Raw genomic sequence first — 22,868 nt, forward strand, 5'->3', positions numbered from 1 at the left:
GGGTTTTAGCAATGACAAAACCGAAGACATGGACACATATTTACTGGGCTTACACTTTTTAGCTTTCCTATTAATTAGTCCAGAGACGTCTGATCAGTCCATTAGCTTTCACAAACACAGGCACACTCATGCTTACCCTTTGTTGCTTTTGGGCCAGACCTTCCTTCAAAGTCTTCTTAGCCATCTTTGTAACGGGCTTAGACGATTGTTTCCACTTGCCATTATTCTTCCCTCGAGTGGGTCGGTAGCCCCACTCGGACGTGGATATAAAGTATATAATGTCTATATATATATGTATGTATATGGTATATGCTAATAGACACATCGAGAAGGCAATAGTGGTGAAAGATGAGTTAAAATAAATAATTAATTAAGGGGAGAGAGACAAGCGACGACTATAGGTACATTGCGGGAAGACAATGAGGTACATACATGGATATGGATAAGCGAGCAAATGCGTCTACGGTAATGGCATTACAATGACACGAAATGTATCTAGCTCTCCCCAAAAGAGAACAACAATGTATCCGAGAAAAAAAGACCAATTCATGACAATGGAGTAATGTCATGATCTGTTGTTGCCTACGACAGATTTAATTATGTCCTACATCAGAGCTAGGAGCAGAGTTCTCAGGAATCCTTCCCAGAGATTGAAGGTTTTTAGAACTGTGTCCACCACCCTCACTTGGCCCTGAGTTACTCGCTGCCTTGTAAAAGAAGCTACGTGACCTTGAGCTACTCAACGGCCGGGCTTCTGTTGCAGAACGCATAGAGCTCAGTAAGAGGTACAGAAAAAGAATATGAAAGAGGCTAATATTCTTCTGACCTCTACCCATGTTAGATATATAGTACTGCAGTCGAGGTTAAGCTTAAAGGAACAATACTTTTTTTGGGTGTATTCTTTTCTGTGTTGTGTGTGCTTGAGGAAAGAGTGAGGCGGTGGAGTTCTACTTATAGTGTCTGAGATTTTGAGGTAAGGAAGTTCGCTGGCTATCAAGGGAAGGTTAGGACCTTTTGACAAATGTAAGCACTACTTTTTAAAGGCATGCGGGAATTTAGAATTGTTGAGGTGCCGCCACCTTTATTTTGGTTCGGATATAGTCATACGATTATCATGGAATCAACACATTGCTGATTCTTTGGAGAGTAGTTTGAGTGCAAACTCGAAATTTGGTTGTTTCTAAAAGTCCATGAGATATAATAGTCAAATTTTTCTTTCAATAATGCTTCTATGATGGGAATTGCTTGCTCCTAACGTCGAGTTAAAGGTCCAAATTAAGATTCAGATCAAAGAAAAAATATTTTTAAAGAAAAAAAAGGCGAAATGTATGACTTAAGAAACCATACGTGTCATTGAAAACGATTTATTGGATTTCAACCGATGAATTATTAAGGGAAAATCAATCGAACTGACTCTGATATTGGTTTTGAACCTAACCTCAAAAAGCCGTTTCCCAGTCTTGACATGTTGGCCTGCGATATCGCAAAGGTCGGGATCTACGACTTGTAGCAACCATCGAGGCGGCACGAAAGATATTGACGTCCACATTAATTACATCTTTTTTTGGAAAGAATGAACATGATTCATTTAATTTGTTCTTGCAAATTAATGAAGGGTGGACCACAACATCATGATGGAGATTCGAGAAAAACCATTTGCAATATCATTAGGAGGGTTAGGCGTGCCGATATTAGGAGAGTTGCATTACGTTGCATGCATGATTCGGGTGACGAGGTAATAGGCGTCCAAAATAAGTGTAATTAGAGAAGTTTTATGTATTGACCAATTTCTTGATTTTAGAGATTGGATGATAAGTTCCTAAAAAATATGGGTGGAGGCCCCATTCATGGTGGTGGCCGGCCATGATTCTTTTATTTAGGAATTTATTTATTTGTAATATGTTTATGTTATTTTTTAGTTTATTTATTCTATTTTAGATATTAGATGTTGTTTATTTAAATTTAGGATTCCTAAAACTTAGGAATAGATTTAAGAGTGAGATCTAGGTTAAGGGAAGAGAGGGGGAGGCATGTGGCGCCAACTCTAGGGGTTTCTCTATTTATATTTCAGTTTTGTTCGTTTATTCATCAATTATTGTTATATTATTCAATGAATGAGAATTTTTTCTTCAATACTTTAGAGAATTAAGTATTAGCCTGAGCTAATCTTGATTTTCACTATCAAACTTGATTTAGATTTTTGTGTTGCCTTGAATTAACACTAGATCTAGTTAACCAACAAGTAACAAACTCTAGATCTAATCACCCAACAAGCTAAACACAAGTGAGTGAGAGTGATCATTCCATTACATCAACATGGTACCAATGATGCAAAAATGCATGCGGCCTGAGTGGCATGATGACGTCCTGTATCACATAACCCCAGCTTTTAAAATAGAGATCTGAAATTCGAAACACTCCCAAATATATCCAGGAAAAAAAAATGTTACCAATGACTATGAGCCATCACCATGAATAAATAGTATAACCTCTCCCTACATGCATGATTTTTTATTCCTAAATTCTTTTGGAACATTATTCCTGACCCAGAATTGGTTCATGCATGAACTTCTCAACAGATCTGGTTGAATTTTTTGGGTTTAGATGTTCCTCATGTTTTTAGTCCTCTTAAGGTCAGGGGTTTGGACCTACATGCATTTTCCGGTCATCACCGACGTTATTCTCTTATATAGCCATCCCTCGTCTAGATTCACTGAAAATTGTTGTTGATACGTTAAAAGAAAGTTATTCACCAATGAGTTATGAGTCTCTTATCAAAATTAGATCGATATAAATTGCAGAGTTGGACTAATTATATAGTTCGTTGACAACATTTCTTTAGCCATCTGAATTCGAAATCAGCGACGTGGAGTGGTTCATGACAGTGACAATAGGGATATTTGCTTACTGTTCGACCAATTATCTGCATGTGTTTATATCAGTTGTCGAAAAACTTGCTCTGTTTCTTCCAAACAACTTAAGGGGAAAAAATCCAACAACATAGTCATGTGGATGGTTATAATATTTAACTCTTTTTGTGCATCTTGCACCAACATAACTGCATGCAAAGTTCTTATCTCTGATTCACATGATGTTCACCACCCCAAGCCTCTGTGGATGCTTACTCCGAGGCATGTACATGAATTCATAAATTTAGAAACTGATTTATATAAATCACGTGAGGGGAGCCTGATCAATTGAAGATCCTTTATATATTTCTTCATGGGGACTTGCACACTAGCTCTATAGTCTCTGTTTCTTTTTCTTTTTCTTTTTTTTTTTTTTTGTGTGGGAGAGATAGAGAGGAGGGGGAGATGAAGATCAAGAAGAAGAGGAGGAGGAGGAGAATAATAAGGTAAGACATAAGCTAGAAGAATAGAATGATGTCATTTTGGTTGCAACTTTTGACTTTTGTAACCACTCATATTCTCATGTACTGTTATTAGGTAAACTTCAGATACCAGATCTGGGCCCTTCCCTTGACCTGAGTATCAATTTTAATTGCACCAAGTTTTCCGCTAGCATTCTTGCCACTCCATCTAGTAAACAATAATTTTTAAAAAGCATCCGTTCACGTTACAGCAGAACTTGTTTGGTTAATCAAAATCTCATCTTATCTCATCTCATCTTAATTTATTATTATATTTTTTTTTTAAATTTTAATATAAAATATAATAAACAATTTAACTTTTTCAAATCCTAATACAAAATTAATATTTAAAAATTATATTATAACAATATTTTATTTATTACTATTTAAAACATCTTATCTCATATTATTGTGTAATCAAGCGGGGCCTAAGTGACATTTGTACAGTAAAAATGTTTCATTTCATTTTATTTTATTATTATAAATTTTTTAAATTTTCAAATAAAATATAATAAATAATTTTTTTTTTTAAATTTCAAAACAACAATAATATTAAAAAATAATATTTTAATAATATTTTATTCAATTTTAATTTTTATCTCAACTCAAAATCCAAACAGAAACTAAGAGATAATAAACGTTTTGGCACCTACAAATCATTGATGGGAATTAAAGCAACCTGTTTGACCCAATTAACCGATGGATTAACGAGATTTAATCCAATCTTTATGAATACCTGTCATCATTTTAAACAGTTACAACTCCAGTTTGGATCGCAGTTGTTGCCATTAAAACCACCTAACTTTGATTGTGGTAGATATTGAATCAGATAAGAGTCCATTACTTCTCACAATGGAGAGCAGATAGCTGAGCCAGCAATCGTCAATATCCCCCAAATCTCATGCATGAATCTAAAAGAAACCACTGCATTAGGCAAGTGAAAGCGACTCACTAATATTCATAACGAGTGAAAGGATCCTACTTAATTCACTGCATATATCATATATCACTTCGAAGCAATCCGAGGAAAATTCTGCACGAAACTTAGTGTGAAACCAAGCCAAAAAGTGTCGCAGGTGGCCCAAAAGCATTGCAAGTTAGAGCCACGACCAAGCATGATATAGGAACTTGCGTCGTATGTGGCTTTCGAGGTCCAAAATCAATGACCTAATAGTATATGGCTAGCGTGCGTGCGTGCGTATGTAGGGTAGGACTGGCTTAGTTTTGACGTGAGGCGGAAGGAAATGTTACATTTGAGAGGGTCACAATTCACAACAACTTGTGGATGGAGCAACTCTCTGCATTGGCTGATTTCTTTAATTTTGTGATCAAGAGGTCAACAGCCTTGATATTATATCATGTTCCCAATGACCCAAGACACGGCATAATATCTGTTTTCTGGTAGCTACGATCAGTCCAGAAACTCAGGAAATTAAAATATACCAGCTTGATGCATGAACCATGCATGATATTATACGTATTTAATTAATCTTATGATTCATGCATAATATATTATACAACTACAACGAATTTAGGGCGTAGACTATAGTTTATTCCCTTGGGTTATACACTCATGATTTTTAAATTAAATGCTCCAATAAACTTCAAATCATTACAATTTTATGAAGGCTATTGAATTTCAAAAATAAGTTTATTTGAGCTCCTGGCCCGTAGGCTATCATCACCCTTAATGGGTACTTAAATTAGTTTCTCTCTCAGCTCCACTCAAATCCGCACATCTCGTGGCCGGTCTGCAACTTGTCGTCCCTAAAATGAAGATCGTTCCCAAGCAAATTAATTGATGACAAGAAAATCGATTCTAACTTCAATGCATTGCCTCCCCAGTCCGCAACCTCTTTGCTGTCATCGGAAAAGTTAAATCATATACGGCAAAATGAAAAAACGTGGAAAAAAAAACAGTTAAACAGATAAAGAAAGAAAGATATGTCCCTCACCTATCACACAGTCAAGGTAAGTGATAACAAGCTTAGAGTAGTTCCCAATACATTATAGCTTGTATATAAAAGGACTCCAAGTGATCGTGAATAACCTCTGTAATGCATTTTACCAGTTGTTGCACTGATCTCCAAAATAAAATGGCTGGAAAGTTTGGGTCTTTTTGTACTGTTGCTCTGATTCTAGTCTTCTGCAGCGTTGTCGTGTTTGGGAGACATAGCTCGTTTAGAGCTGGGAGGGATCATCAGGGTGTTGTGGACAGATTGTCTCTTCGGATGATAAAGCATTCAGGACCAAGCCAAAGCGGTGGAGGACACAAATCTCGTCATGCTCGAATCTTAGTACGGGCTGAAGACTCTGGTCCAAGTCCTGGTGAAGGACATAAGATTTACAGTCGCATCCACCAATAAACCTTTGCTAGTGTTGAACGTTTTAACTTTCCGTTTCTTTTTCTCAGCGTTTCTTTCCAACTAAATATTCGTGTAATAATGTTTATTTTGCATTACTTCGATCTTCTGATGTGATGAGAATTCCTTGCTTGCTGTATAATCTGGAAACGATATTCTGGAGTCCGGACTAAAGTAGGCAACTTATATTTGGAACGAAATCCAGTATCATCGTTCAACACCAAAATAATGATCTGCATGGATTATACTCTTTAATTTTTCTTTTCCGATATTCCTGATAGTTTTTTATTTTGAAACCACAATGATTCAGGGAAGAAAAACGAGGAAAACGTTTTAGCAAGAATGTTCATATTTTGCATTTGGACAGAGAGGCTCTATGGTTGTCAGTAAACAGAACAGCTAGAAATTTGAAAGATTGATGAGACGTTCTATATTCATATTCACCGTTCAGTAATTAACAGGCAGAAGAAAAGATAATCAGTACTGTACAAAGATAAATTCTATTTCATTTGCTGGGCTTTGACTGACGACGACAAGCCCAACTTAAGTCAAGAAGCTCGTAAGACCTCCCAACTTCAGCAGCCCATCCCGATCATCCAAAAAATAAAAAAAGGGTCCAAGACCTTTTCCCGACATCTAAACGCCCAAATTCTACCCAAATTAATAAGCTAGTCATGGTGGTGAACCCCATAATCCTCCAAAAGAGTCAGCCTCCTATCGCGCGACCGCCAACGTCCAACACTGCACCCATCAACTTTGGACCCTACATCTCGGTCTTACTCAACTTGTGCTCAAAATTCGCCATAGCTAGCAAAAGACGGTAACAACAGCGACAAGTCAGGTACATTACCTTCGTTCACCCCGATCGTAATTAACGGCGCCGCATTTAGGAAAGAAAATCTCCTTACAGAGCCTTGCCCCCAATAAAAGCCAATGCCATTTCTTCCTGGGTGCATGTGAGTGTGTCGTTTTCTGAATTTTACTCCTCGCTCATCGTTTGCTTTGCACAAATCCTTTTTGTGTTGCTATATATGGGACACATAAGTACTCCATGTGCATTGTGCTGATGATGTATTGGGAACACCATTAATATTATATAGTTGTAGATCACCTTAAATTTTGATGGCATGCCTATAACAACTGCATGGAAAGGCACAATATTTCTCTTTTTATATATAGTACGTGTATGCATATACACATATCATATATCATGATGCTACAGCTTACGCTTATATTCTTCTATATATTATGCTTTACGCGGCGTCAGTGAACTTATATGAACCAAACATATCCTGTCGGCGGGTTTTTTAGCTGAATTATGTACCGCATATCGATCAACCTTGACCATCGTAACTTATAAGAATAACATTATATATACAATATGAGTGTTGCATTGGCCTCACACGTACGTACGTAATGTGGAGGAAGGATTCAACTGCATGCTTGCTTAATTATGAGTACTTACGCACGCAAATATAATTGCGTGCGTGCGTGCGTGCGTGGGCCGTGCATCGTTATCTTCTCATGTATACTTGTCTTTATCATCACGTACGCTTCTAGCTAGCTAGGATAAAGCTGATAGACTGCGTAATATGAATGTGTCAAAAGATAATTATGGTGCTGATTTTCTACCAATAAAATCTCTTTTTAGTTTTTCCAGTTAATTATCGAACGCTAGAAGCTTCCACTTACATATGTAGACTTATTAGGGGAGATGTGAACGACAAGATCGTTGATGCATGCCTAATTAATGAAATTCCAGATCGTCCTAATTGCATGATTTCACATCAGAAAGTCAGTCAGCGGTAGAGAATTAGTACAGTACTTGCACCATGACAAAATAGCATTATATATATTTTAGGGAAAATGCTACACAACTTCTAAACACATTATATTCTATTTTTTTTTAATTTTTTAATATTTTTTTTAAATTTATTCTTTTTAATATTTTGGAGCCCATGCCAGGACTTTTAATCGAGGTGTCCGTCGTATCTACATGAATCATGCTACGTCGACGAATAAAGACACACCACCTAATTTTGCTTTGGAGGAGAGATGATGTCACGTCACTCTATTAACATTTTGATTGCGTGCTCCATAATCGTTTGAAAAAATTTCCAGATATCTAAAATATTCTTTAAAAAAAAACAAAAAAAAAAAAACCAAGATTAGGGGCTTGCTCACAATTACCCTCATCACGGGATGGGTATGCTACCGTATGCTTCGAGCTACCAGTACCTTGTGAGGTGGTAGATCCTCGCCAATTGGTGGCTGACCCTAGCTCCACGGGGTTTTGCATGCATGGCCACGGCACATAACATTAACCCTTCTTGGAATGGCAAATTCACACGCGTTGACCGTCTACCACTAGTGCGTGAATCGCATGCGTTGTTATTATCGTTTCTCTTAAGTTTTTGTGCCAGCAAACATTCAATTATGTGTCTTATTTTTACTATATTTTTTCTTCAAATAATTAAAAAAAGGCCGACTAACGTAACAATTTTTCCTGTAATCATAAGATCTTCCTCTTAAATATTTGGTTTAAGTCATAACTACTGTCTCAAATGCGAATCCACATCACATCATTTTTAAAATATTTAATTAGTCTAAAACCTACAACATGATTCAAAGATTAGACTTTACTATTAAGCTTAAGGAATTGAAATAAATTTTTTTTGCTTTTCATTATAGAAATGGTGTCTATTTATTGACATTACAAAGAATCAAGGGAATATTTGTTTGTTACAAATCACAGTAGAAAATAACTATCACTTTGTACTCTATAGTTCCAATTCTAGAATATATTAATTTTGTACAGTATGTGTATTGGTGCTCTGCCGTGCAGTAGAATTATACCAGCAATACATAGATTAATATTTACTACTATAGTTTTATTTTACGGCAATATTATATACAGTTGTAGAATTGTAAACGCCGCGCAATCGCTTTAAAAAAAGTATAGTTTACGAGTAAAAAGTTAGTTTTTTTTAATTCATTTTTTTCAAAGCAACTGTACTCCGCTTGCACAACCACGACTGTAAATATCATTTCTCTTTATTTTATATCATGATTCAAATTTCTGATTTTAAAGTTATGAAAGATTAGCTCATACTATCTGAGATACAATCTTGATAATATTTTTACTAAATGATCATGCTAATATTTTTCCTAAATAAAAATTCGTAAGAAATGGATCCAGGAAATTCCATTGAAAGAGATATAATAATCAATTATAAACCCCTCCCAATGATAGCTCAACCTATTTTATGGACTACAACAATTTGTTTCTTATTGAAGTTGGTAAAGAAACAAGGATTCCGACCATCAATCTATATTCTCCTATTTTCTCTTTATTTTTTGTGCTGTTAGAATTTTGTTTGAGATCTAACCTCTCGAAAGATGCGTTGATCGCTGGGACGGAGATTGCAGGAGTTGTGGTGTGGTAGAGGAGAGAAGTGGTGGATCCCATTCACCTACTTCCATCAGGTTGGCAGGTTGCTTAGACCTCATACCTACTTTCTCATCTTTTGCTTCACTTTTCGTTTTGTCTAGTCTCACTCGTCAATATATACACGACGCCGTTCAGGTTCCCCCTACTCTCTCTCTCTCGTGTTGTCCTAGGAAAATGGCCCTTGAAACAGAGAGGACAACAACAGGATGGGCAGCCAGAGACGCTTCTGGGATTCTCTCACCTTATACTTACAGTCTAAGGTAATCTTAATCCCCCTCTTTGATTTTCTTCTCCACAAATTTTACGGCACATTCCTTTGATTGACCTCATCGGGGTTTCTTCCTAAAACGAAAAATCTGGCAGAAACACAGGCCCAGAAGATGTTTACGTCAAAGTACTCTGCTGTGGAGTTTGCCACTCTGATATTCATCAGATCAAGAATGATCTTGGCATGTCCAACTATCCCATGGTTCCTGGGTAAACTATATATATCTATGCAACCCAACTTCCATCTTTTAGACTTTGAGTGCTCGCCACAATTATCTCTCAGCTCTCTCTCTAATATTTCTTTTCTTTACTTCAAATGTAACCATTATTATGAAACAGGCACGAAGTGGTTGGTGAGGTGGTGGAGGTGGGATCAACTGTGACTAAGTTCAAAGTAGGAGACACCGTGGGAGTCGGAGTGCTCGTTGGATGCTGCAGAAACTGCCGCCCATGCAAAGCGGATATCGAGCAATACTGCAACAAGAAAATTTGGTCCTACAACGATGTTTACACTGATGGCAAACCCACCCAAGGTGGCTTTGCTGGCGCCATGGTGGTTGACCAAAAGTAACAACAAAATCAAAACTCTTCTCATTCTTTAACATGCTAGCTTGATGCCATATCCTGATCATATCCTACAACATAAAATGGAATCCTTGAAAAGCCGAAGTTTACATTTTAACACCGTCATTTAAAAATATTCTATGACTGAGATTTCATCATCAATATAGTGCATCCACACTTGAGCTTCGAAATGAGCGATTCTATGAGTAAAATGTGTTCCAAACCGTTTTTTTTTCCTCCCAAGTTGCAATGCAAGACGAGTAAATATTTAAGCTTTTGATAGAATTCTAATTAAGGCCTTTTCTGTTTATAGATTTGTGGTCAAGATACCGGAGGGGATGGCCCCAGAACAGGCAGCGCCACTATTGTGCGCAGGGTTGACAGTATACAGTCCTCTGAGTCACTTCGGGTTGACCCAGAGGGGATTGAGGGGAGGGATATTGGGGATTGGAGGAGTGGGACACATGGGGGTGAAGATAGCTAAGGCCATGGGGCACCATGTGACTGTAATAAGCTCTTCAGAGAAGAAGAGAGAAGAGGCTATGGAGCATCTTGGGGCTGACGAGTACGTGGTCAGCTCGGACTCGAGTCGGATGCAGGAAGCGGCTGACTCACTGGATTATATCATTGATACTGTGCCTGTGTTTCACCCTCTCGAGCCTTACCTTTCTTTGTTGAAACTGGATGGCAAGCTAATCTTGATGGGTGTTATAAATACTCCTCTGCAATTTCTCACCCCCGTTGTTATGCTTGGTGAGTCGGTGACTCTCTCTATCTCTCTCTCTCTCTCAACTGCTCAATAAGTTTTGGTTTTGGTCCTATCCTTTTATTTGGTTTCCCTGGTTTTAACTCCATAATGTTATCTTTTATCTTCCATGAGTACTTTCGGTTTGTTTTCATGAGTAGGATAGGTTTGCTGGCTATCTCCTTCGCTTTTATATTATTTAGTCGGTTCTTATTTTCCAAACAATTAAATGCTACCTTTGGTTGGTAAAACCATTTGTCAAGGGTTAAATTTCTTCTGCTTTAATTAATGTTTTTGGAGGTGGGTCCTCTATTCTCTCTCTCTCTCTAAAGTCAGACTGAAAATTATTCTCTGGTGTTTGATTTCTCCGAATCTTCTGCTAATTGCGGGAGCTCTGCTTCTTCTGTTTCAATAGGGAGGAAGTCAATTACAGGGAGCTTCATAGGGAGCATGAAGGAAACGGAGGAGATGCTTGAGTTCTGCAAAGAGAAGGGCCTAAGTTCCATGATTGAAGTGGTGAAGATGGATTACGTTAACAAAGCTCTTGAAAGGTTGGAGAAGAATGACGTTCGATACAGATTCGTTGTGGATGTTGCCGGAAGCAAACTTGATCAGTGAAAAACCAGGGCACTCGTGAAAGGCCAAATCCTATATTCCTATACTGTTTAAGATACATGCAGCTAAATGTCACTATTCGCTCCGAGTAGTGTTCAATGTTTTTCTCAAATGATAACAATCTGAGGTGGTGTTTACTAATTTTTTAAAGATATTGATGTTTTGTGTTTCGAATCTAATTCAGCAATTCTAAATGTGTTGCAATATGTTTGTTGTGCCGTGTGGCTTAAATGTTGGATCATGGGTTAGTAGTGACAATGGAAGCTTTAAATTTTATTATTTAATATTCGTATTTGTTATAGGATATATTTTAAATATGGCTATCACTTGGATGTTAAGGGGATGTCAGATCATATTGGCTGAATGGGCACTGCTGAAGTCTTTAGAACTTTATAGGTGTATTCTATAAAATAATCGACAATGGTCGATGGTCGTAGAGCATCCTAGCCAAATGTAGGTAAAGGTGGTTCGTGTGTCGAAGACACAGAGGGGAAGTCTTCGCTTGATAGAAAAGCAGTTTGACTGCCGTGTAATTGACCAATAAATCATCTGCCCGTCTTCAAACGTTGGCCCCACATCTAGAATTCCTAGCCTTCTACGTTAAAGGGTAGGAAAATTCTTCCTACTTTTTTAACGAGGATGGACTTTCTGGCCTTCAACAACGTCAAGACACGATTTGTTCAAAAAAAGAAGCCTTTCTCAACCACCACGGCTGAGAAAATTAGCTTTTATCTTTAAAGTTGAATCACCTTAGCTATTAGCACCTAGTCGACGAGGTTGGTCTTTCATGGCCTTGAGAACGAAATATGATTTGGCTGATTAAACTCATCCCACCAACCTCATTTGAAAAATCACTAACCAATTACTTAAAAAGTCTTGCCACTTTCCAACCGCGGCGGTTGACTAAGGTTATAAGGTTTTGTTTTTGAGTGTATGCTACCATGCTCTTGTGCCTGTGGGTTTAATATTCAAAACCCCCAATACAAATAATTCTTAGAATCCACATCCCATTGGTGAAAAACTGACGATTTATTAGATCCACGTCATATGTACTTGGAATTTAATCGGTTCAAAAATATGTTGTATTTACACGTTCGTCGAGTTCCTCCGCATCAATATTTTTCCTTATCCTATTTCTTTGTTCACACATAATTTAGAAAATTGAGACTGTGGGGGCGGCACACTGGCTTTTTTCTATGAATAATGTTGGGGGCACCTACTGAGTTGTTTGCTAATGCACGTGTAGTCTTTTCAGAGCTTGGTTTCAACACTTGGTCAACTAGCTTGAATTGACTATAACTGTCATACTTCCCAAACCACCTACAATGGGTTACAGAGAGAGAGTCATTGGCTTCTAATCAAATCTGAGCAACTCCAGATTCTTATGAAAAACAAAATAAACGGCTACCTTGAACATGATTTCCAAACACTAGATCGTGGAAAACACTTCTAAGCATAGGTAAAGTAAACTTTTTGAACCTATTATGATGGTAAACACGTGACAATATGGGAAAAAATCAATACATTCAACAGATCCATTGATCAATGTCCCCCAATCAATATACACTTAGCTGCCCTCCCTTCACTTGGTTCCAACTTGCATGTCGCAGCTGCAGCAGAAAGATTTCCAGAAGGAAAGCTACAACAGTTGCTCCATGCAGTGCAGCTGCTTTTCCTTTCACGTTTTCGTGAAACAGTCATAGCATTCATCGAAGCCTCCCGTGTGCTGATGCGGTACCTGAACTAGTCCTCAAGCCTCATTATGTCTGCTACCTAAGTGTTAACCTTACTGAATCATAAACGTTGACTGAAGTACAAGTTCATAAAATATCTCGAAGGATTGAAGCCGCTCAAAATCACTGCAAATTAAAACGCTTTGAATTAGCTGCAATGTTATCCACGGGAAAACAAAATCAGGAGTCACATTCAACACTTACAAATAGGAGAAAGGACAATGACAGCACCAATAGGATATAGAAAGAAAGTGGTCCTCTCCAGAAAGGGCAAAACTGCAAAAGGCCACCATATTAAGTTCATGAAGACAATTAACTCACCATGTCTGAAACTGAAAGCCATATCCAGTCAAACAATTTACGGAAAACAAAAGGTCCAAATAAACTGGTTTGGGAAAATTATACTTCGCCCTCTCAAGCTACCAATCCTTTTGCCATACGGCCACCAAACTACCATTTTTTTTAGAAGCAAAGAAACCAACATTATTAAAAGAGCGCTATGGGTGCAACCCATGTAATCAGAAGGTATACAATGGAAAACACCTAGCTACAGTGAGGAGCAGAACAAGAATTCATAAAATCTACAAGAGAAGAGAAGCAAGTGTTATTTGGGTGATTGTCCGCTCAGACAGGGATTTGAGCATGGACAAATTCAGTTCTATCAAATCCTTTACAAGGAAGGAAGAAGCATCTGGGAACCAGCACCCCTTCAGGTCCTTCTCCATTATGCAGACGAGACAAAGGTTAAGCAGCGACATATCAAAGTCTTTCAATAGCAAGACCACATATTTGACCACTAGGCACTGCTTTATTCACCAAATACAATAAGGCCTGATGGTTCACAAAGAAAAGAACTTTACACCCAGTCTCCACTTTTTCACTAAATAGATCATGGCCAACAATGCCAGTAACCAAGGCACCAGGAACCCTCTCTATGATGGGGACAAAGAAGAGTCCACTGGCTCTAACCACCAGCTGAATGATTGCTTCCATTACTGACCAGAAAGACACCAAATTCACCTTTTATCACACAATCTTCAAAATTGTACTTCGATATACTCCATGTCAAGCACAATGAAGTCATTTGTTATACATCTGCATTCTATTTACTTCCTATTATAACTCCCCAAGCCACCAATAACTCAAACCCCCTTTTGTGGCATCACCCAATTAATATAAGGTGGAAGATCATTGAAGCAGTAAGTGGTTGATAACCTACTTTCTGGTGAATAAACTATATGCACAGAAAAATGCATAAATTATCATCTATACCACATAATGATAAATTTCGATCAACAAACCAATCTGCTTTACATTTTTCGCACGGAAAATTTTTCATTTCGCTCATAAAAACTTGTTCGATTTGAGGATCCAAGCCATACAGCCACAAGACCTGTTTTCACTGTGTTCAAAAGAGAAAATAACAAAGTCCTGGGAAAGTTTGTCCATAATAGTGATGAGACTTAGTTATATGGACCTGGATATGCTCTTCTCTTGTATATGTCATGCGTATTTGGGTTTTGCTTAAATTGCTATTAATAAGATTTTTACTTATCAATGAACAATATGGACCTGGATTCACTCCCACCCAAACCCTCTTCTCCTTGCAAAAAAAAAAAAAAAAAACAAAAAGAATGCTTAAAGCATACCAGTAAGAACAAAGAAGTTAGCTTACCATCATAACCTAAAAAGTTCAGATAATGGTAGTAAGAAGCTGCCACCATGAAAAGCAAGTTTGACAGCAACAAGGGAATGAAACCATGGGCTACCAAAAGTGGTGACAGAAAGTAATGTATGACTGCCATGAATAAAACGCATCAGCACATGCCATTAATCAAGGTTAAATCTAAAAATAAAAACACAGTGTAAAAGAGCAGTTACCATAAAGTAGAACAAAGATTGGGAAGAAAGAGTTGCAATGAACATCAAAAGCGTACAGCCTTCAAACGAAAAAGTCAGCACACTGAGTTATTTAGATGGTAAATACATAATAAAAGCAAAAATAGATCACATTTACAGAGAAATTGAAAGACTAAAATTGGGAAAGCAACAAATACAATATTAGCAAAACACAACAATGAACACACATGAATATATAAAAATTTGATACACTTTGTTCCAACTAAAACTTGGTTAAACTATAATATGAATTCAACTTGTAATGAAGTGGGAAACAAAATTTTCCAGACTTGCCATTCAACTCGTTGCTCAACCACATGACTGTTGAAGGGGGCCTCTTCCCGAAGGTAAGAATTAGTCAGGAACCTGAATGGACAATGAGGAATCCAAACTGTAATTACAATAATGTACTGAATAACATCAGGTCAATCTACAGGGTGAAATAGAACTTGGTGGAGACACTAGAGTAAAAGCATTTCAGCCAGATCAAAAAAACAAATTTAATCATTTTGCATTGCAAACCATAAAATCACTTGAGATCTTAATTTAGAGTACAAATAATGTGCAGATGAAGTGAAAAGGTTACATAAAATAAGGAGCTGAGAGTATTTTTATTTTTGTTTTTCTAATAGTATTTTGAGATAGAACAATAAAACGGAATACATATAACTCACCCCAATTAGTGGATAAGGATCCAAGCAGCTGACCCAGTTTAAGTGGGATAAAGACATGATTGAATTGAGAATTATCTTAAAGTCCATATTTTTTTAGAAATCATGGATGAAAGAAAGCCATTTGTCTGACTGCAAGTTGAGTTCGAGTAACCATATCATGGGAAATAGAGCGTTTTGTGCCAATAATTTCCTTTTTCTTTTCAAGAATACTAAAATTCAACATATTTTTTAAAACCTCCTAGAGCTATTGCCCCCACAATTAGTGCTTAGCCAGCAAACAGTAATCCATTTTATTATTTTCTTAGGCTAACAAACAATCTCACAATAGGAGTTGCATAATAGAGAGCTGTTCAGACCATGGATTACGTCAAGGGCCAAGGACCATAGTCTTTGCAATTAAAGCAGGAGCTGGACAGTTAATGCTATAGGTCCCATGAAAGACCTGTGGCAACCCATGCCATCCTCTGCGATAATTGCAAGGAATATCAGCGCAATAGTTAGTCCAGCCTTGTAGCAATGTCCATTCTTGTACTTCCATGACTTATTGAACAATTTAATACCAAAGCAGGTTCTCATACTGTTGGTCCCCAGGTGGGTGACTTCAATTTTACAGATGCGGGTGTTACAATAAAGTACCCCAACAATAAGACAATTAGGCAAGCATGATTTCATAGTTAGCAGGAAGTTGCTCTTACCAACAACATGTAGCTATAACTACTCCAGTTATTAAAAAATGGAAAAGCAATACTGAGATAACAACATAAACAGCATGTGCAGCACTATGGTCGTACCTGAAATAAAATAAAGATAAGAAAATTAGAATCAATACAGATTAAGGATAGGTTTGAATACAAAAAGCATTTCATCTCATCTCATCTAATCATTACAATTTTCCCAAATTCCCACACAAAATACAATAAACAATTCAACCTTTTCAAATCCCAAAACAATAATAATATTAAAAAATAATATTCTAACAATATTTTATTCAACTTTCAACTTTTATCTCAACTTATCTCATCTCAACTCACCATCCAAACCTACCCTAAAGAACTCATGATGCACGATTTGAAAAATCAAAAGTAATATATAAGGCAAATAAAATATTTAAATAGATATTGTGAGATGATAAATTACCTATCTGAGAGAGTAAAACAATAACTGAAATGCGTGCTTGCAGCTATTCAGCACCAGGATGAAATATGAGTATCAAATCTATATTAAAGGATCTCTCTTAGCTAGTTTTCATAATTTGCTTGTATCTATCTCTAGTGCCTAGTGGTTGCTAGGTGTATTCCGTGTATACTTCCTCTGTACTTGGGCTATTTTCAATTAATAAAATCTTATTCTTACTTAAATATATAAGTATCTCACTCAGCTGAGCATTGAGTAAACCAAACTTTTTGACACTGGTTTTGAAAATGGTACAACTATCACTATTTAGTAGTATTATAGCAGTAGCCATCAAGAGCAAGTATCTTAGAGACTTACGCAGCACAATAAGCCAAAGTTGCAACCATTAAAAGAATGCTGCAGATTACAACAAAAGCAGGATCGTCACGTGCCCATTGATTCTTAGTTTCTGAGACCAAAAACAAAGTAAAGCTTTCAAGTTTCATCTACAATTAGCAGCAAAATTTCATATTACCATATGTTCAATGAGTCTAGACTCCATAGCACTAACAACTAAGAAAGTATGAGACTGCAAACAATGATTAATGTTTCTCCTTCTCTATTAGATTCTTTTTTTTTTTTTTTAATAAGTAATCAAAACTTTAATTGAATAGCACAAAGGCTTAGCCAAAGTACTCAGGATGCATACTAAAAAAACACCCAATTAGGAATAGAAAAAGATAGAAGGAAATCATGAAAACTCATCCCCTTCAAATCTACAGCACCTGCCCCAAGAAAGAGAGTGTTGAAGAAGAAGGTTTTAAGCTCTTTATTGTCCTTTCATGGTCCTCAAGATTTATAATATTTTTACTCCAAATACACCACAATAAGTATATAGGAGATATCTTCCAAGGAAAAAAGTTGCTATCTTGAGGTATGAGTACATAGAATGAATGCCAGTGGGTCTTATCTACACCTCTGAGACTTAATTTTGGACCTTCTAGAGATGATACTTTGAAACTTATAGGGAACACTACTACAATAAATTAAAATTACTCTTAGCCTTGGCTTATCTTCATTTCTTTTGATATATGCCAGTTTATTAGTCAACCAATGTATGTACAATTTCCACACCTAGCCTGCTGATGGCTACATCTTATTACAATCATTACAAACTGTTAGCACGGTTGAAAGTTTTGTTAGTCAGGAAAACCAACAGCTATATGTGATAATCTAATTGAAATACCAGACAACAAATCAACAGCACCAATTACATAACAGTAGCAAATGATATCCAATGGAAAGTGGACTTACGCTTGTGATACTTGGTGTGCTGATAGCTACATCCATTTGAAATTTCAACATGCAAAATACCTAATCAGTAATTAGCAAGTTTCCATATCTAAACTTGACAAATCTTGTCCATGGTAAAAAAATATAATTAAAATGAAATGAAAAGGTCTCCTCTTACAAGAGTGGGTAACTACTTTTTGTAGTAAGAATATTAATATCAGTAGGAAAACAAATAACAAAAACAAAAATATCTTTCTCGTTCACAAAAATTCAAAGGGTTGTGGATACTTACACAACTTTTGGCGAGGTGCATAGGTGAAGCATTTGCCAAAAGGTATATTCAACATCCATTTGTTGCCACTACAATCAACCAGCCACGAGCATAAATGAATACACGAGAAAAAGCTTTTTAAGTATAGGGAAAGTTGAGTGGGGGTTCAATCATATTTCAAATTTCCTAAAAACATTGGCCTAACTATGCGGGACATATACAAGAGCAACCAATGGAATCTATTACAATCAACCAATGGAATAAACAGGAGTAATTTTTTACCATCACGAAGGGAAAGTCCAATATAGCAACGGCTAGAACAGCAAATAGTAAATGAGAGAGCGAGAAAATTGCACAATCATATCAATAGACCATTTACGCAATTTTATACCTTAGTACTGTTGCATTAGCATACAACATTAACGAGGAGAGACAGATGCTCTTTTTCTCGGATTTTTTTGCCCGGGCAACAAGTCCGATACAGAATGTAAGAAAAAATAGTTAAGACAATAAATTCACTTAATCAAGATTACTAGCATATAAATAGCTAACATGTTTATGCTGATTTTAGCAGTGGATGAACTGCTTGATCATCATCAGCATCCATCAGGGACTTTTTAGTTTTTACACGAATCGAGCAAATAAGCCAATAATCTAAATTTTTCGAGAGTAGAAATTAACTCTCAGTAAACTTCTAATTCTAGAACAATAAACCATACAGCATTTCAAAGAACCAAATGTTCAGGTCATGATTGAATACAGAGATGGCTCGCCAGAGTGTGTACAACAATACAATTCGCATATCGAGCTCGTGAACATGATGCGTATTCAGGTGAGAATTGTGCTAAGTTGGAAATTCGATTGGGATGGAAATCAGATCCACTGAGGGAAAAAGACTTCAGAGAGAGGAACCTTGATTATTCGGCGGAGGTACTGAAGGAACATTGGGTTACTTCGAGATGTAGAGGACGACGATCGCCCTTTCGATACTGTGGGTAACATCTCCTTCTTCCCTTTCGACTTCACAGATTCTTCTTCGATCGAGGATCTCAGAATTTTCCACAACCCTCGCTCTCAGATGGGAAGGAAACGTTAAAACGACACCGGCTGGTGAGCCAGTTGGGCCGATAGATGGATTCTATCTTGGGCTTTGGGAGGGACCAAATTTTGATTCGGTCAAGTCGATGCGCCTAGCGCCAACAGATGGATTCTATGTTGGGCTTCCCGTAGGGCCCAGGTTTTACTGCTTGAACTGCTTCTGTACTCATGCAACCGTCGAAAGTTGACTGTAATGTCTTGTCTGCAATGATCCCCTGGTTGAAGGTGTTAGCATTTGATCCGGAACATTTGTTATACATAATACATAAGTACTACTATTACAAAAATATCTCAAAAATTTATATAGTGAGATGGTTTTATATGATATATTAAATTTATTTTATAATCTAATATATCAGCTGAAGTTACGTTAATTTATGAAATTTAGTTTATAAAATTTATTTATAGTTAAAAAGCATTTTTCTTTATTCTACGTCATTCCTGTAAAGATATATCCTTCTATTTTACTTCTAATGTATTATAGCGACGGGCTTGTCCGTTTCTACTTTCTAGTGAAAGTAAAGTAATAGTGCAGGATGAGAGAGTTTTCCACTCATTTCTTCGAACCTCATGTAGAATAGGACAACCCAAGTAAAGTAATAGTCTTTGTTTTTCTAATCTATCCTTTTTAAAAAAAAAAAAAAAAAAAAAAAAAAAAAAAAAAAGGTAACGCTCTTTCACCCTTTTTAAAAACATTAGCATATTTTGCTTTCTTTGAAATAAATGTTGAGACGGGCATGTTAAAGAATACGTCTCAATAGTGTCATACTCTTAAGGTTGTTTTACTTTCGAGATTTCAGATTAAAAATTTATTAAATACACATCACAAACGGATTACGTGTCATACTCTGAGGTTGTTCGCTAATATTCTTTAAATTAAATGCAAATTCCTCAAACCTCTAATTCCACTATCACTTTCTGAAAGGATCCATATTGTTTTCCTATTTTTTGTACGGAAAAATATAATTACAAGTATAATTATGTATTAATTTGTACATTAATATGATGTGATTAATAAAAAAATAAATTTTATTAAAAACAATATTAATTTAAATTTTAAGTATGAATAAATCAGTATTGATATATAGATTAATGCACGACTGTAGTTGTATATAGCAAACTCTTTCTGTACAGAAGCCTCAAATTTTTATCTTTTTTTTCCTCCTAAAATATAGAGAAGCTAAAAGAAACAAAACAAAAAGGAACAATGGTAGTTTCTCTCTGTTTTACCGAGCTTCTTTTTCTCTTCTGTTTTGTAATCTCAATCCCATTCATTCTATTCGAAGTCTCTCTCTCTAAAGCTCAAGCCCGGCCATGTAATTCTTCACTTCCTTTCTTATCATTTCCTGTATCACGGACAATAAATCTGGCGGAAACGTTGTCGTTCTGTATTGATTGTTTGGCATTGCCGGCGTTATGTCTTCATTCAAATCGGGCAGTTCCGACGGTGATCCGCTCTCTTTATATTCCTGGCAAGGCGCTGAGTGACGGCTGGTACGTAACGCATACGACTCGGTCCCTGGCAAGGACAAAGTGAGCAGAGTCAATGGCTCGTCGTACTTGTGGCGGTTATCTGCTTTGTTATGGTGCTCACTCGGTGGTGACTCGTCCCCATGGGAAAGCGACGGGACCGCGCGGGTTCTCGCTCCAGGCCGAACCACATGCGAGGTGGACATCGCAGGGAGAACCGAATCGCTCGCGTCCGATTCGGACGTGGTACATGGACTGTAACGTCGACCCGAAACCGACACAAACGGATGGGTTTCGGAAGATTTCTTGAGCGGCCGGGATAGAGCTTCGTCGACGGTGATTGTGGTGGCGGCGGTGTCATTGCTCATCGAGGTGTACTTCCTCTTCAACGTAGAGTTCCAATGGTTCTTGATCGCGTTGTCCGTACGGCCATTGAGAAGCCTAGCGATGGTGGCCCACTTGTTGCCATACTTAGCGTGTGCCTTGACGATGATCTGGTCCTCCTCGGGTGTAAATGTCCGGTGCTCCACCTCTGGCGAGAGTTGGTTGCACCATCGGAGCCTGCAAGACTTTGCGGACCGCCCCGGAATCTCCTTGCTAATCACCGACCAGCTACGAGCCCCGTGGCTCTGCACCAGCTTCCACAACATCTCGTCCTCTTCAGGGCTCCACGGACCCTTAACCCGATCTTTGTCTCTCTGCGACGCCTCCATAGCCCAAGAATCTTGGTCCATAATCAAAGCTAAAAAACTTAACCCAAAATATATAAATATATATGATATAGCCAAGAAAAGAAAAGAAAGCGAGAAAAGTTTCAGGCTTTCAGCCTGGGTAAAGGCGGTGGAGAATACTGGAGATAGATCAAGGGTACTCGAAGCCGCTTTGGCAGACGAGGTAGGAGCGGAGTAGGAGAGGTTTATAAAGAAAAGAATACAGGTAAGGGTTACGTAGTCGTTTGTGACACGTAAGATTATTCCATTTCGCATCCTTCCCATTGGAATTCTTTTTAAATTTTTTTTATTAATTTTTAAATAATAAAGCCTGTAATAGGAGAATTAAGGTCCTCCCTAGTCCCTCGTATTGTTCATCCGGTGAGTTAATCAGATAAGAGACTCGTTAAAGGATGAGGTTCATTTAACCAGATTATGTGCTGTATATATATATATTAAACGTTGATCTATCTCTGTTCTGGATAATTAGTTGCAACGGTCTTAACAAAAACTACCTTAAGTGGATTTTTTTTTGTTTAGTTGTAGACGTTGATGCTCATGTCTTAGGAAATATATATATATCTTAGGAATTATATATATATATATATATATAGAACTGATCATCATTAAAACCCAACAAATGTAAGTTTCTTTACTTAATTATATATGAAGTTTCTTTACTTAATTATATATGATTCTCTGTAAAAACTGAATTTTGATGTTTATGATAGTTATTAAAAAGCTAATTAATATTCCTGATAAATAACTGTATAGATAATTGTGTGTGCGTGTGTGTAATAGTAAGTTTAACGGGTGTTGGATTTCAGTTGAAGTTCCAAACCAACGAAAAACCTGCAGGCTGTTAATGATGCGAATGTTAACGTCTGCACTGAGTGCTAAACAGGAGTTGATTGTTGGACTTTCTTGCTACTTTGGCATTTCCTAAACTGTAGAAAAAAAAAAAAAAACCCTTTTTCTGTTAAAAAACGAGCAAAACGATATTCCTTTTTGTTTTTTAATTAAAATTTTCCTTACGCCCAATTAGCTTGTCATCATATGGGTGTATGGATGCATGCATGCATCTCAATCTTCAGAGAGATGAGAGCGAAAAAAAAGAAGAGCTAGCTCCGCGTCCTTTACTTTCAACCATTCCTATATGATAAAAATGCTTGATACATAAAAGAGAATATATAAAAATAAAGTCATAAATTAATATAGTTTCACGTGATTCG

At 37.0% G+C, this 22,868-nt stretch overlaps 3 protein-coding genes across 4 annotated transcripts; 1 reads left to right on the forward strand and 2 right to left on the reverse strand.

The window, feature by feature from the left end:
• Positions 1–9,300: 9,300 nt before the first annotated feature.
• LOC122314502 (cinnamyl alcohol dehydrogenase 1) lies at positions 9,301–11,659 on the forward strand. The gene is made up of 5 exons (XM_043130133.1): positions 9,301–9,444; positions 9,548–9,661; positions 9,791–10,018; positions 10,329–10,768; positions 11,176–11,659. The coding sequence occupies exons 1-5, from the start codon at positions 9,359–9,361 to the stop codon at positions 11,376–11,378; spliced, it is 1,071 nt and encodes a 356-aa protein (XP_042986067.1). The 5' UTR covers positions 9,301–9,358; the 3' UTR covers positions 11,379–11,659.
• Positions 11,660–12,831: 1,172 nt separating this feature from the next.
• LOC122313487 (protein unc-50 homolog) lies at positions 12,832–19,439 on the reverse strand. 2 transcript variants are annotated; one of them, XM_043128549.1, is made up of 10 exons: positions 19,271–19,439; positions 18,380–18,447; positions 18,109–18,134; positions 17,173–17,263; positions 16,377–16,472; positions 15,302–15,373; positions 14,990–15,048; positions 14,784–14,906; positions 13,313–13,384; positions 12,832–13,234 (listed from the first exon to the last, which is right to left on the reverse strand). In XM_043128549.1, exons 1-10 carry the CDS (start codon positions 19,358–19,360, stop codon positions 13,170–13,172), a joined length of 762 nt encoding a protein of 253 aa, XP_042984483.1. In that variant the 5' UTR covers positions 19,361–19,439; the 3' UTR covers positions 12,832–13,169. The 2 variants fall into 2 exon arrangements, with proteins under 2 accessions (XP_042984483.1, XP_042984484.1); XM_043128550.1 differs by having other exon boundaries at positions 18,109–18,168; positions 19,271–19,430.
• Positions 19,440–20,559: 1,120 nt separating this feature from the next.
• Positions 20,560–21,802, reverse strand: LOC122313486 (transcription factor MYB73-like). The gene has a single exon (XM_043128548.1). It carries the CDS (start codon positions 21,658–21,660, stop codon positions 20,752–20,754), a length of 909 nt encoding a protein of 302 aa, XP_042984482.1. The 5' UTR covers positions 21,661–21,802; the 3' UTR covers positions 20,560–20,751.
• Positions 21,803–22,868: the final 1,066 nt, after the last annotated feature.

This window comes from Carya illinoinensis, chromosome 6, assembly GCF_018687715.1.
Source record: "Carya illinoinensis cultivar Pawnee chromosome 6, C.illinoinensisPawnee_v1, whole genome shotgun sequence".
Lineage (NCBI taxonomy): Eukaryota > Viridiplantae > Streptophyta > Magnoliopsida > Fagales > Juglandaceae > Carya > Carya illinoinensis.